Consider the following 13986-nt stretch of genomic DNA (forward strand, 5'->3'; position numbering starts at 1 on the left):
TGCACCGATTGTTCGGTAACCGAAATTGTTCGGCCGAAAATGGCAAAAAAACACTTTCGGTGTTCGGTGGAATAAGTGTGTTCAATAAATATTTTCTACCTTGTAATTTTGTAAAGATTTTTTTCTTTGAAAAGCATGCCTAAATCAAATGTATTTGATTTACGCAATGGTGAAAAAATTGGCAAAATAAATGAAAAAGTGCTGAAGAACCATGTTGGGTATTGTTCTGTATTCGGCCAAGTGTGTATTATTATTTTCGGTTTCAGTCACAAATTTTCATTTCGGTGCATCACTATTAGCCGCTACAACTTTGAAAAGCTCACAATGTTTATGTTTCCTGGCACCTGTTCTTTTAATTATTTCCAGGTCCTCCAAGCTATTTATTAAATAAATGGTCTCTGCTCTTGACCACCGTTTACTGTGTGCTGCCATCTTGAAACTTTGTTTGGAAAACAAGCCCAGCGCAGAATATAAGCGTCATGGAGACAGACGGGCGAGGGAACGAGCAGAAAGAAAGACCAGAATTAATTTAAAGAGGAATGAGTGGATACATGATCGTGGAATTATTCTATTCGGATTTAAAATTGGAATAAACCAGCCCCTTACTTTGGAATTAAGTTTAATTCAGAATGGTCATTTTCATTTGGAATTAGGTGTTTACATGGTAATTTTTACTCATTTTAAAATCGGATTTAATTTTAATTCTGAATTAAAGAGGAATTAAGTTTCCCATGTAAATGCACTCAATCAAGCAGATTTAACGACGTAAAGAAGGAAATGTTTGTTTTTTCTTCTGCGTGGTGGACGATTACCTCCTCCTTCTTCTCTTTGCGTTTCTTGTTGCGCGGCTGACTGTCAGGGTCCTGCGACGGCGCGTTGAGCTCGCTAGCGTACTCTCGGATCAGGACGTCGATCGCACCCTTGGCCACCTGGTCCCGACGCAGGGTGTCCTCGTCCAGAACCTCCTCCTCGTCTTCATCTTTAGACCCGTCAGTGGTTTCCTTTGTGTCAAAGTCAGAAAGATGTGAGAAGAACTGGTTTTCTATATTGTTGATACTGATATATTAATTTATAAAAGGGTATATTTATATCAGTGTATATAGGTGTGAGGATGTGTTATTATAGATATTCATATAACATTTGTGTGTGTGTGTGTGTGTGTGTATATATATAATTTTTTTTTTTTTTTTTAACCACGGTCTGTGTGAATACTCAATTCTGATTGGCTGGCAGGTTTAGGTTAAAAGTGATAATCTACACCTAGAAAACAAGTTTGGTCAAATTGCCTGATAACTTTAATATCATTGCGCTGGATCAACTGCCAGGTGGTAACCACGGCAACGGAGATTCAGAGAAGAAGAGCCGGCTACCACAGGACGGCGACATGAGTAATTTTGTAATTTCTTTTAATTTATTTGGTGAATTTAACAATTTCGATGACTGGGATGTAGAAGAGGAGAAAAGAAAATAGCCGAGCGGAGCTGAGTGGACTAGAATATATCCCGTTGCTAAGGAAACTGAGTTATGGCTTGTTAAAAAACTTTGTAACTTACCAGGTTACAACGGCTGCAGACAAGAGATTAAATAGTTGCTCAGCTGTGGCTTGTTATAAAACTAACGATTTCAACTGGAAACACATTAAAGCATGAATAACTGATTTAATATTTATGTTTGTTGGTAAGTGACCGTGGTATAAAGGGGATAATGCCCTTCGAGGTGAACATTAACATAAATATATGGACTTCGCGGAGGCGAAGCGTTGGACGGTTCACGCCCCCGCGTCGTCCATTATCACTCACATATGTGTCTGTGTAATGTACGCGTAATGTTGTATGTTTGAAAAACATTTTAAAACGACAATAAACATATTGTGGGAAAAAAAAGAAAGATGTAAGAGTCTTAGTCTGTTTTTCACAAGCGTACCCCGTTGGAGCTCCTCTTCTTGGCCTTCCACTCGTCCAGCTGGGCCTTGGTCTTGGCGTCCACTTTCACCAGCAGCTTCTTGTCCCCGAGCAGCAGCTCATGCAGCAGTCGCAGGGCCCGCAGGGTGGACTCGGGTTCCTTGTACTCACAGAACCCAAACGCTGCAAAGACGAGAGGAGACGAGAGAGAAACTGACTTCCTTTGCTGTTCACTTCATGGAAACGCTCATCAACTTCGACCAAACTGCATCAAACCAAAGTAAACCAAAATAAAACAAATTATTTGGAAATCTCATCAACTGTTATTCGCTTTGGAAATATATAAAACCATCTCAAATGTTGAAATTGAGACATTTTCAGTGTTCACGTTATGGAAACGCTCAATAACTTGCATCAAACCAAAGTGAAATCAAGAAAAGAGAAAAAGTGCATCTATTAAAAAAGGTCTAATCTTATTCACTAGGAATATGCATTGTAAAAAAAAGAGGAAGAAGATGAAATAAAAATAAACCACACAAGGCTTATAGAAGCCTGATTCTGAGAAAGTTGGGACTCCGTAAACTGGAAATAAAACAAATAATTTGCAAAATCTCCTGAAAATATAGAAAACATCTCAAATGTTGAAAGTGAGACATTTTCGGTGTTCACCTTATGGAAACGCTCATCAACTTACACCAAACACCATCAAACCAAAGTGAAATCAAGAAAAGAGAAAAAGTGTATCTATTAAAAAAGGTCTAATTTTATTCACTAGGAATCGGCATGTTAAAAAAAAGGAAAGAATAAAAATAAACCATGCAAGGTTCATAGAAGTCCGATTCTGAGAATGTTGGGACTCCGTAAACTGGAAATAAAACAAATTATTTGCAAAATCTCATCATTTGTTATGTTGTTCGCTATGAAAATATAGAAAACATCTCAAATGTTAAAAGTGAGACATTTTACATTTTACCACTTGAAAAATATTAGCTCATTCTAAATTTGGTGGCAGCAACATGTTTCAAGTCGTTGGGACATGAGCAGGTCCGGACCTGCAACCCTCACGGCGCTGAAGTCTTCAGCTACATTTTAGTCTCCCAGCTTTTCTCTGAATTTGAGACTTTTGTTTCTCCTCTTCAAAAACAGTCAAATTAACACTAAGAATATGAGTTTATTTCAACAAAAAAGATGAAATTAAAGCAACCAAACGCAGGTTAAAGGAGATGCTCGTACCTTGAAGCTTCCCAGAGGCGCCTTGGACTCTCTTCCAGCTGAGAACAATACCACATTTCTGTAACGACCAGAGACAGTGACATAAAAACCACATCATTTACTTGCTTGTTCTTGATACATTTGTACCTGGAGAGTTGTTACCATCCATAGACATATATACGTAAACGCCCCATCAAGGGCTGAGCCGTACGTCAACGTCGCCGCCATATTGGATGTGGCAACACTGCGCTGTAAACTAATACAAGTAAATGGACTTGTTTTCATAAAGCACCTTTCTACAAAGAAATGTATGTTTTACGTCTCATTTATTCATTCACACACGCAATAATATACTTGGGAAACAGTTGGGCACCAAATATAATAGTCTTGTTTTAAGTGTAATGAGATTTTTTTGACTAAAGATGAAACATTTTAACTAGAAATAGACAAATATTCTTGTTAAGAGTTTGAGCTTTTGCAGTGTGGTGATGTTTCTGTGGCATAATGTGACGTTCTGAAGCCTAAATGTCCGTTTCTCTCCGTTTACAAGCAAACGTGAAGACGGAGTTTTTGCAAATCTCCACTTTGGCCGGAGTTTTCAGAAATGATGGTTTTTGGTGACTTTGAGCTTCGTTTTCGTGTAAACGAACGGCCAAAACGCATGAAAACACCACAATTTTTGCTACGTGTAAACGGGGCCTTAATGAAAACAACCCAATGTTTATGTTTTTGTTCGTTTTTCTGTTTGCAAGATAAAGAAAAAAAAAAAGAAAAATGGATCGCAGTAGAGATATAATGTTGGTAAGCTTATGTTATGCTGCTGTAATGCTCGTGTGATTCCGAATAATAATTAAAAAAAAAATAAAAAAATACCAAAGTCCATCGATATGTGGAGCAGCATTCCCAGAATGCAACAAATGGTCATCAGCGATTTGCTCACCGCTAGAAGCTGCCGGACCAACATGTCCGACGCCTTTTCAGAGATGTTCCCCACGAACACGGTGGTGGTGGGGCCCCCGCTGTCGTCGTCCTTGACCCTGAGGCCCCCGGGCTCCTTCTTCAACAGCATGGGCTTCTGCACTACGGAGACGGAGGTCGGGACCAGGACCTGCAACGTCAGCGCAACCGTCAGGGATTCAGTCGCTACCGCTCAGTTCAATTGTTATGATCTATGATTATGATATGGTGTCACGTAGAGGAGCTGATACGGAAGCGTATTGCATTCACTTGAGAAAAAAGAAAATCTGCTCTGTTTTTCTGAATTAACCAGATAATCATCATCTTATATGCTTGAAGCATGCCGTACTTGTTCAACTGATCCTGGAGAAAAGTTGCAATTTCCAGCAGATCAGAATGGGCTTTCAGTCTGAACAACCGCAAAGTCCTGAGGTGCCTGCGCAAAGTCGACGAACTAATAACAATACCATCTATATAACTTAAAGACAAGAGTATCTCCCAATGTTTCAAACCAAAAGCAAAATAAAACTGGATTAAACTGGAAACTGGACATGTTTGCTTCCATGAAATCCAGCTCTCAAGTGAATGACAGCTTTGTGTAAGTTGTGAGGTATCTCGTTAATTCAGAAAAACAGAGCAGAATAATTTTTATCATTAAAACTTTTCTCAGAATTCTGAGATAATTATCTCGTTAATTCAGAAAAACAGCAGATTTTTTTTTCATTAAAACTTTTCTCGAAATTCTGAGATAATTATCTTGTTAATTCAGAAAAACAGCTGATTTTTTTTTCATTAAAACTTTTCTCGAAATTCTGAGATAATTATCTCGTTAATTCAGAAAAACAGCAGATTTTTTTTTCATTAAAACTTTTCTCGAAATTCTGAGATAATTAACTCGTTAATTCAGAAAAACAGAGCAGAATTATTTTTTTCATTAAAACTTTTCTCAGAATTCTGAAATAATTAACTCATTAATTCAGAAAAACAGAGCAGATTTTTCTTTGCATTAAAACTTTTCTCAGAATTCTGAAATAATTAACTCATTAATTCTGAAAAACAGAGCAGATTTTTCTCAAGTGAATGCAATACGCTTCCGTAAGCTGATGGTTCAGTTTTCATGCAGTCCAAACTCCCGTTTCACACTCACTGTGGGAGCAGGAGACACTACGCCCATATGGACCGGGATCATGGGAGTACCTGAAAACAGCAGGGAAAAACACGCCTTTAATCACCAATAATCATGAACAGTTGCCACAACAAATTCCATGCAGCTTCAGAAAAGGATGAAACGTCTGGCAGTAAAGCTGAGGACACTTTTTCCCAGGCCTGGACGATAAACCGAAGATTTACTGTTACGTCATTCACTGCGATGACCGACGTCAGTTTTCCCATGTCGGTAACTTCGGTATTTTGATTACCGTATTTTCTGGACTATAGAGGGAATGCGCATGACGTCACAGTTGCGACTTCACAGCGGATTTCGCCCACTGAGTGGCAGAAAGACTGAGTGTCAGCGTAAACTTTCAGTTTGAGCAACTGGAAAACATCTAAAATGGGAAAGAGCTGTTGTGCGATCGACTGTAGTTATCGTTTTACAGACTGCCAAAAAATAAGCTTAAGAGAGACAAATGGATCACTGCAATTCTCAGAAACAACTGGATTCCAGACACCGAAACGTGGATTTGCGGTTCCCATTTTGTATCAGGTAATGTTGGATTTTTGGGTAGCTAACGTTAAACTGTCAAATCATAAAGTTCGGTGTCCTCATCACTTTAATTTCTACAACAAATCCTGCCTTGAAGTCGGACCAAGCGTCAAGACTTTTGTAAGCCTTCAAGCTTTGCTTCGTATACCGTATTTTCGCGACCATAAGGCGCACATTTTTTTTTTTTTTTTTTTTTTAAATGTCCCGGGCGCCTTTTGAAACGGTGCGCCGTGTCTATTACCTGAATTACGGTAATGTAAGGCCGGCCACCATGAGAACTGTAAAAAGAGAAGGGGGCGGGTGAAGCCCCCGTGAGCTGCGACGTGAATGAGACTCCACTGAGCTGTTTAATGCGAAACAGATTATGAAAACTTTTAAGGATTTGCTTGATGTGTAAAGTGAAATAAAATACAATCAAACTAAGTTTTGCTCCGCTCTATTTAAATAAGCACACTTGTGTGTGTGTGTGTTCTGCAGCACGCGTGTGTTTTGCATGTCGGAACCGAGGAAGCACCTGCCGTGGGTTTGCGGGTCCGATCGCCGCATCCCCGCTGCAGATCCGGCTGAAATGCCGGTGCCCTTCCCCCGGGAACCCCTTCTACCAGTCCATGTGGGCTGCTCCGGTCCCGGTCGGTCGGAACCGGTCACTTTCCCCGGTTAAAGCCGCGGTGATGGGCGCTGCTGCAGCCCGACTTCCTGGTTCCCAAAGCGGTCCGATCGACCTGGTTCCCGGCCGCTTTGGGAGCAGAGATTTCTGGGGTCTGTCTCAGGTCAGATCAGCTTCACCCTCCGAAATTTGCAGCCAAATCTGTCGGTTACAAACCCGGTACCGGGTCCCGACATGCGCGGGTGTGTTCGCGGCGCGACACACACTTACTGGTTTATGTGGCGCTGGCCTGGCGCAGCTGATGGACAGAAACTGTATGGTGATTTTTAAAAGAAAAACTTTGCATAAGACGTTTCCAGCCGGAGTCATTATAAGGGTGAATGAAAAGGGGTGGCTGGATGAAAGGATGATGATCAAGAAGCTGAGAGAGGTCTGGAAATTCGGACTGGCGCAGCTGAATTAACGGAGCTCCTGTCGCATACAACCCGGTACCGGCTCCCCTGTGAGCGGGTCCAGCGCGGCGGTCCCGGGACGCGGGACCCGGGACCGCCGCAGGACCAGCGCGGGGGGGCGGACCGGGACCCGGGACCCGGGACCCGGTCCAGCGCGGGGGAGCAGACGGGGAGCGGACCCGGTCCAGCGCGAGGGAGCAGACGGGGAGCGGACCCGGTCCAGCGCGAGGGAGCAGACGGGGAGCGGACCCGGTCCAGCGCGGGGGAGCAGACGGGGAGCGGGCCCGGTCCAGCGCGAGGGAGCAGACGGGGAGCGGACCCGGTCCAGCGCGGGGGAGCAGACGGGGAGCGGGCCCGGTCCAGCGCGGGGGAGCAGACGGGGAGCGGGCCCGGTCCAGCGCGAGGGAGCAGACGGGGAGCGGGACCCGGGACCGCCGCGGTCGGGATTTTTAAAAGAAAAGCGTTCCCTAAAGAGACTTTTCCAGCCAGAGTGAAATGAAAAGGGCTGGATGGATGAGGAGATGATCAGTGGCTGAGACAGGTTTATGTGCAGCAACCCGGTGTTTTTTTAAATTCTTTAATGCAGAAACAGAATATGAACCTTTGAAGGGTTTGATTGATGTGAAAAGTGAAATAAAATATCAAACTAAGTTTTGCTTCCGCTGTATTTATAGCGCGTGGGTGTTCTGCAGCGCGCGTGTGTGCAGCTCCGTCTCCGTAGACGGCGCCTTTTGGGTCGGTGCGCCGTATGTATGTTTTAAAACCAAAAATGACACACAAAACTGAGGGTGCGCCTTTCCACACAGTGCGCCATATGGTCGCGAAAATACGGTATTTCCCCGATTGATTAAGCATCGGGTCCATGTCAGTGATGCTGATATACGGTGTAATCTGATTACTATAATGGTAAATAATGTAATTTCAATCTTTAATATTTCAAATTCATGTTTCATCTCCAAATTAAGTCCAATTAAATCAGTAACATTTACTATTCACTCCTTTTCTGAGGTGGAGGGGGGTGTTGGAGCTGGTTATTCTGCTAGAGACTTTGGGACTAGTTAGTAGTCGTGTCAATCCTTAAAAGCACTGGAGTCAATCCTCCAATAGTGTAGAAATAGCGGTAGTGCAGTCACCACACATATCTGATCTCAGCTGATGGATGGAAACATTTATAGTGAGTTCAACATCATCATCCACTTCTCTGTGTTATTGAGCTGCAGTTGAATACAAGCTCATATCCGGCACTTTAAAACCTCATATTGTACATTTCTGTTTATACATTTTATCTTATTCTTATTTTATCTCTATAAATTTGTTTGTTTTTATATTTTTATTGTATTGCACCAATCACCACAACAAATTCCTTGTGTGTGTTAAGAAACTTGGCAATAAACCCCCTTTCTGATTCTGATTCTGATATGGAAACTAGCTGAACCAGGATGATGGAATACAATCACGCAGGATCAGGACATTACTAGGTTTGTTTCTGATCTCAGTCTTGAGCTAAACTAGTCTTGGTCTTGATACTCTCTGGTCCTGGTAGTGTCTTGGTCTCGGTTTAGGAGGTCTGGAATACAAGTCTACAGTCAGCCACGGAGGGAATGAAAATAAATTGGTCTTTCTCTAAAAATGGATGTTAACTTTTTGCAACCGTAAATTCAAACTCGTCACATTATCAAGTGCATGATCAGATCAGCAGAACCAGTAAAAGACTAGAGCTGGGGATCGATTCAAATGTTAAGAATGGATTTGATTCTGATTCTTAAGATTCAGAATCAATTATCAAGATTTGATTAGTCCCGATTCCGATATTGATTTGGGTTAGTGTTATTAAAACAGTTTTTTGAGTTGTTGCTAGCTATATAATACTAGCTAATACTAGTATTATATTGAGATTCAACAGCAAGTATTGCAGCTAATGATGCTGTAAGGACCAATCACCTCCCAGAATGCTGATAGAACTGCTTTCAGAAACATCGTGGGGCAGAATTACCAAACAGATGCAGGGCAACAAATAGAGACGGATGAAATCAGTTTTATTTTTTCCCACATTCCAGTTTTATTTTTTCCATTTTCGGTCTATTTCGGTTTTTAATTTTTGAGAATTTGGTTTTTTAGCATTTTATGCAAATGTAACCCCAAGAAAGTATATAAAGCAAAGAAATATAGATAATTTATGCAATTATAACTGAAAACTGTAATGTTTTCATACCTTTAAACATATTTAAAGGCAAAAACATGGCACCAGTTATTCTCGTGTCCAACCAAAAAAAAACAAAAAAATACCAAAAGTTGTAATGATGAAAAAAAAATTATCGATCTTTAGACATACGAATCAATTTTTAGGAATTAATATGAGAATCGGAAAATCAATTTTTTCAACACAGGCCTATAAAAGCCCACATCAGAAACCGGTTCTGGTCGTGATAGGAGGGGGGCCCTTGCAGGTCCACTGTGTGCGTCATGTGTGCAAACATCAGTCCGGGGGTTTACCTGGCGGGACAGGCGGGGCGAAGCCTCCGAACTGTGGGGGGGGTATCCTGGGGGGCAGCTGGGGGAGGCCCATCTGAGGCCGGTTCATGGGAGGGGGGTACGACATCCTGGAGGAAACCTGCAACAAAACCACCAACAAGCCTCGTTACCAGACGTGTCCAGTCTCCCGTTTTTCACCCCTCTTTCCCGCCGACCTCCCGTATTAGTATTTTCCTGTAAATTTCCCCTTTTATAATAATAATAATTTTTAAACTGCATTCCCGTGCCTCTCCTAACTGAATTGTCACTAGCCTCGCGAGAACTGCCCCCTGCTGTATCCTGGGTGCCAGTTCTCGCGAGGTTCGTGGCAACAACAGGAACAAACTCGGAACAACAAATCAGAGAGATGGATGTAACGAGAGAGAGAAGACATTTCTGCTGAAAAAGAGAAGACTGTGTAAATATCTGTAAAAATGGGATAGAAAATGTACTTTTCTAAAGAGGAGGTACAGAAACATGTGTCTGTGTCAGGCAGCGAATGCCAGAGAGCCACATGAGTGAAAATGACAAATTAAAAGAAATTGTAAACGTTTCACCTGAAGGCGATCAATGCGTTTATAAACTGAAAATATTTCAAATAAATAAGTGTGCTTTAATTCACTTTTGTGTTTTCATTCAGGAATTACAAACACAGGAATGTCCACAGAATTTCAGTGTCAACAAAGGTAGAACTATCAGACTCTGAGCACATAATTGTAGTTTGTAAGTGGTTGACAGGTAGTTATTTTAGATTTCTTGTAAATCTGTAAATCTGATTTCTCGTAAATCTGTCTTAAAATGTAAGATACTGGATCTTTTTTTAAACATTAGTAGTGAGAGGTTTTTTTTATGACCATCATGTTGACTTTATGTACTTTTATTCTAGGAGTTTTTTTATCGGTATTGTCTTGTTTTTAATCGCATTTCTACTTTTATTGTAGTGTTTTATTCGTGTTATTATTGTTAATGTTGTTTTATTTTTTTTGTGAAGCACCTCGTGACATTTCGTTATCTATGAAAGGTGCTATATAAATAAACTTTACTTACATTCTTACTTACCTCGGTTGGGCTGGTGGGAAAGCAGCGGAAAATGTCCTTTATTTTTAAATCCAAAACTTGACAGGCATGATATAAACTGAAAATATTTAAAATAAATAAGTGTGCTTTAATTCCCCTTTTGTGTTTTCATTTATTATAGGAATTACACACATAGGAATGTGGTCTTGGTCTTGATTCTCTCTGGTCTTGGTCTTGACCTGGTATTGATACTCTCTGATAGTGTTGTCCCGATTGATCGGGCCTGTTCACGGCATTTTCAAAGCATCGGTATCGGCCATAAAAGTATCGTGACATACCTAGTTATTAATGTTTTTAATATATATTAAATTGTTTTATATATCGTTGAATTTAACTTCACTTCCGGCTGGCGTCACTTCCGGCAAGTAAGCGAAACTAACATGGTTTACATGTTTGAATTGTGAAATTTTATATCTGTTCATGTTGCATTAAGCTGCTGATATTCATTTCATGCCATTCAGAATGTTGCACTAAGGTTAAGCCAAAAAGTATTTTAATTTTCTTGTGTTTGTGAGTTTGACTGGATGTCATTCAACTACCTCTTTTGAAGTTACATTTATTTATTTTTGTTATTGCACTATTCTGCACTTTTTGTTTTAGTTTACAATTTCATGTTTTTACATTTTGTGGCACCAGAGCTGATAAGCTTTGTTTAAATAAATGTCCATGTTGTTCTCCATTGGACAATAAAAGAAACTTGGGATGATTTAGTTTTAGCCCTCTTTTTTTCTTTTTAATTAATTGCCAAAATGTATTTGATTGGGAAAAAGTATCAGAAATGTATCGGGAGCCAAAAAAAAGTGATCGGATCGGGAAAAATCGGGATCGGCAGATACTCAAACTCAAGTGATCGGGAGCTAAAAAATCCTGATCGGGACAACCCTAGCCTTGGTACTGTCTGGTCTTGTTAGTGTCCTGGTTCTGGTCTTGGTCTAAGTCTGTCCTGAGGGGTATTCCAGGAAGCAGGTTCAACAAATTCAGAGTTTAAACCTGAACTCCGAATTGACTTAACCTGAGAAAGGAAAGTCTGAGTTTTCGGTTCCAGAACAGCTGATATGAGTTAGTCCAATCAACTCTGAGTTTGTTAAGCTCGAGCTAAAAAGCCATCATTAGCAGAGCCCTGATACAAGGATTCACCATGGCAACCGGCGACAACAAAAGAGCGACATACTTTTTCTTTTTTTCTTTTTAAACTTAATTTAACATTTCAATTTACAAAATCCCTTTGAGGAAACATTAGTTTGCATCTAATGAAGATCCACATACTTCACGCCATGTCCTTTTTCACCCGAATGGAATTAGAGATTTTAATGCGTGCATGTTTATGTAGCTTTGACACGCGTCCCTTGAAATACGGAATTGTTCCGTAATTGGGAATTAAAAGTTGCGTTACGTATTGCAGTGTTTCCCAACCCTGGTCCTCGAGGCCCACTGTCCTGCATGTTTTAGATCTTTCCCTGTCAATGTGTAAGTTTGAATGCAGTATTCATTTAACATTTAAGCACACTGTCTTATAATATTACAGATGAAAACGGAATGGTATTGAATGAAATTTTATTGCCATTTAGATCAGGGGCAACCGCACACCTCGGCTTCAGGGGAAAATGTAAATGTGTTTTTTATTTATTTTATACATTTATGGAATTACTCTGTGTCTATTTGTATTGATTGATTCTATTACTTAATACATATAAAATAACTACAAATGCATATCAGAACAACATGACGGATTTCACTAGGTATTATCTTTCTATAAGTTGGTAACAGGTAGATGTTTTAGATTTCTCTTAAATCTGTATTAATGTAAGATACTGGATCAGGGTTGCCACCTTTCAGAAATAGAAATAATGGATGCCCTGATGCCCTGATTTCAGCAGCGCAGGCGCCAAAAAAAAGGGACATCCCCAAAACTTCTAAACTGCATAGAAATGTATTTATTTTATATGAAAAAATAAAATGCTTTGATTTCAAGTCTAAAGTGCTTTAATTGCATTGAACTTGCATGACTGTACAGACAGCCAACCATACTAGCAACTGGAATAGCCTCCTATGCTATGCATGTCCACATCAGCCCAGATGTAGAATAGTTACAGATGAAGGTCGGAAAATTAGAATATGGTGTAAAAGTTAATTTATTTCAATAATTCAACTAGAATATGGTGTAAAAGTTAACTTATTTCAATAACTCAACTTAAAAGGCAAAACTAATACATTACATAGTCTCATTACATGCAAAGCAAGATATTTTAAACCTTTATTTGTTATCATTTTGATGATTGAATTGTTTATTGATTACATAAAATATTCAAATTTTTTGAGATTTTTTTTTTTGGGGGGGGGGTTTCATAAACTGTGAGTCATAATCATCAACATAATAACAAATAATGGCTTGAAATATCTCACTTTGCATGTAGTGGGAAATAATATATTTGTTTCACCTTTAGTTGAATTTACTAAGAATGAAGTTTTGCAATATATTCAAATGTTCCGACCTTCATCTGTATATTATGACATCAATAAATAAGAGCATAATATATGCCCGTATTGGTTCAATACGGAACGCAACTTTCAATTCCCAATTACGTAAAGATTCCGTATTTTAAGGGACAGTAACTGGACTGTAATTCCGGCTGGTGGAAGATTTCCCTCATTTTTTAAACCCTAAACTTGACAGGAATCCTCATTCCTGCGCATTCAGGAGCGGCTCACCTCGCTAACTGCAACTGCTCTAGCATTTACAACACCATTGTTGGTCTAAGGCCGGTGGGAGTTAGTTTGCAGCAGCTGGAACCTTTGATAACATGTTATAACATTTGATCTGAGAGTAAACTCGGAGACGCAGCCTGGCGTTAGCGGCCTGGCTAATGGAGGACGGTTCACTCACCTGCAGCCTCGTCTCACAAACACACCCGGGCACGAAACTCACGACGATTTATCCTCCTCAAATCCCATCAAAGATAGGAGCATATATGTATGTGTGTTTATAGGGGAAAACGGAGTTATATTGAACGCCGGCGTGAGACTCAGATGACCGATGCTGGAAACGGCTATTCTTCCCGAAAGGAATCATGGGAAATCTCTCCCTCGCGCCCTGAGTTCAGACTTTTTTTTTTAAATACTTTTTTTTATATAGTTTATAATATAAACTATAAAAACGTGTATATAATAATAATATAAAAATAAAATATATTTAAAAAATATATAATACAAGAGGCGGATGGTCAGTAGAGGGCGCTAGGGAGCCGCCGCCATTAAATCAAGAGAAGAAGAATAAAATAAAATAAAATATTATTTAATTATTAAAAGGAGGCGTTATTTCAGTCTATGGGTGACTGTCAATAGTAATTAAATGTTGTTTAAAATATTTATTTGGTTTCAAAATGTTTTTTATTGTTTCGTTCTCACTTTATTTTCTTATTTAAGTTTACAGTCATTGCACTACTACTACTTTTATGTCACTATATTAGTATCTTTTTATTTTTATTTATTTACTATTTTTTTAATGTTATTGTTATTTGTTTTATTTTTTGTTTATTTTTATTTATTTTTTGCTATTCCCAAAGG

General features: G+C 39.7%; 1 protein-coding gene across 4 annotated transcripts in view; it reads right to left on the reverse strand.

The window, feature by feature from the left end:
• rbm25a (RNA binding motif protein 25a) overlaps window positions 1–13482 on the reverse strand; it is a 33471-nt gene extending 19989 nt beyond the window's left edge. For all 4 annotated transcript variants that reach the window (XM_061743420.1, XM_061743418.1, XM_061743419.1 and 1 more), the window contains exons 1-7: window positions 13307–13482; window positions 9328–9445; window positions 5218–5267; window positions 4054–4221; window positions 3135–3192; window positions 1924–2084; window positions 813–1001 (exon numbers count right to left, since the gene is read on the reverse strand). In XM_061743420.1, coding sequence (XP_061599404.1) covers window positions 813–1001; window positions 1924–2084; window positions 3135–3192; window positions 4054–4221; window positions 5218–5267; window positions 9328–9433 — 732 coding nt within the window. In that variant the 5' untranslated portion in view covers window positions 9434–9445; window positions 13307–13482. The remainder of the gene's footprint in view (window positions 1–812; window positions 1002–1923; window positions 2085–3134; window positions 3193–4053; window positions 4222–5217; window positions 5268–9327; window positions 9446–13306) is intronic.
• Between the last annotated feature and the right edge of the window lie 504 nt (window positions 13483–13986).

The sequence above is a fragment of the Cololabis saira genome, chromosome 16 (genome assembly GCF_033807715.1).
Source record: "Cololabis saira isolate AMF1-May2022 chromosome 16, fColSai1.1, whole genome shotgun sequence".
Lineage (NCBI taxonomy): Eukaryota > Metazoa > Chordata > Actinopteri > Beloniformes > Belonidae > Cololabis > Cololabis saira.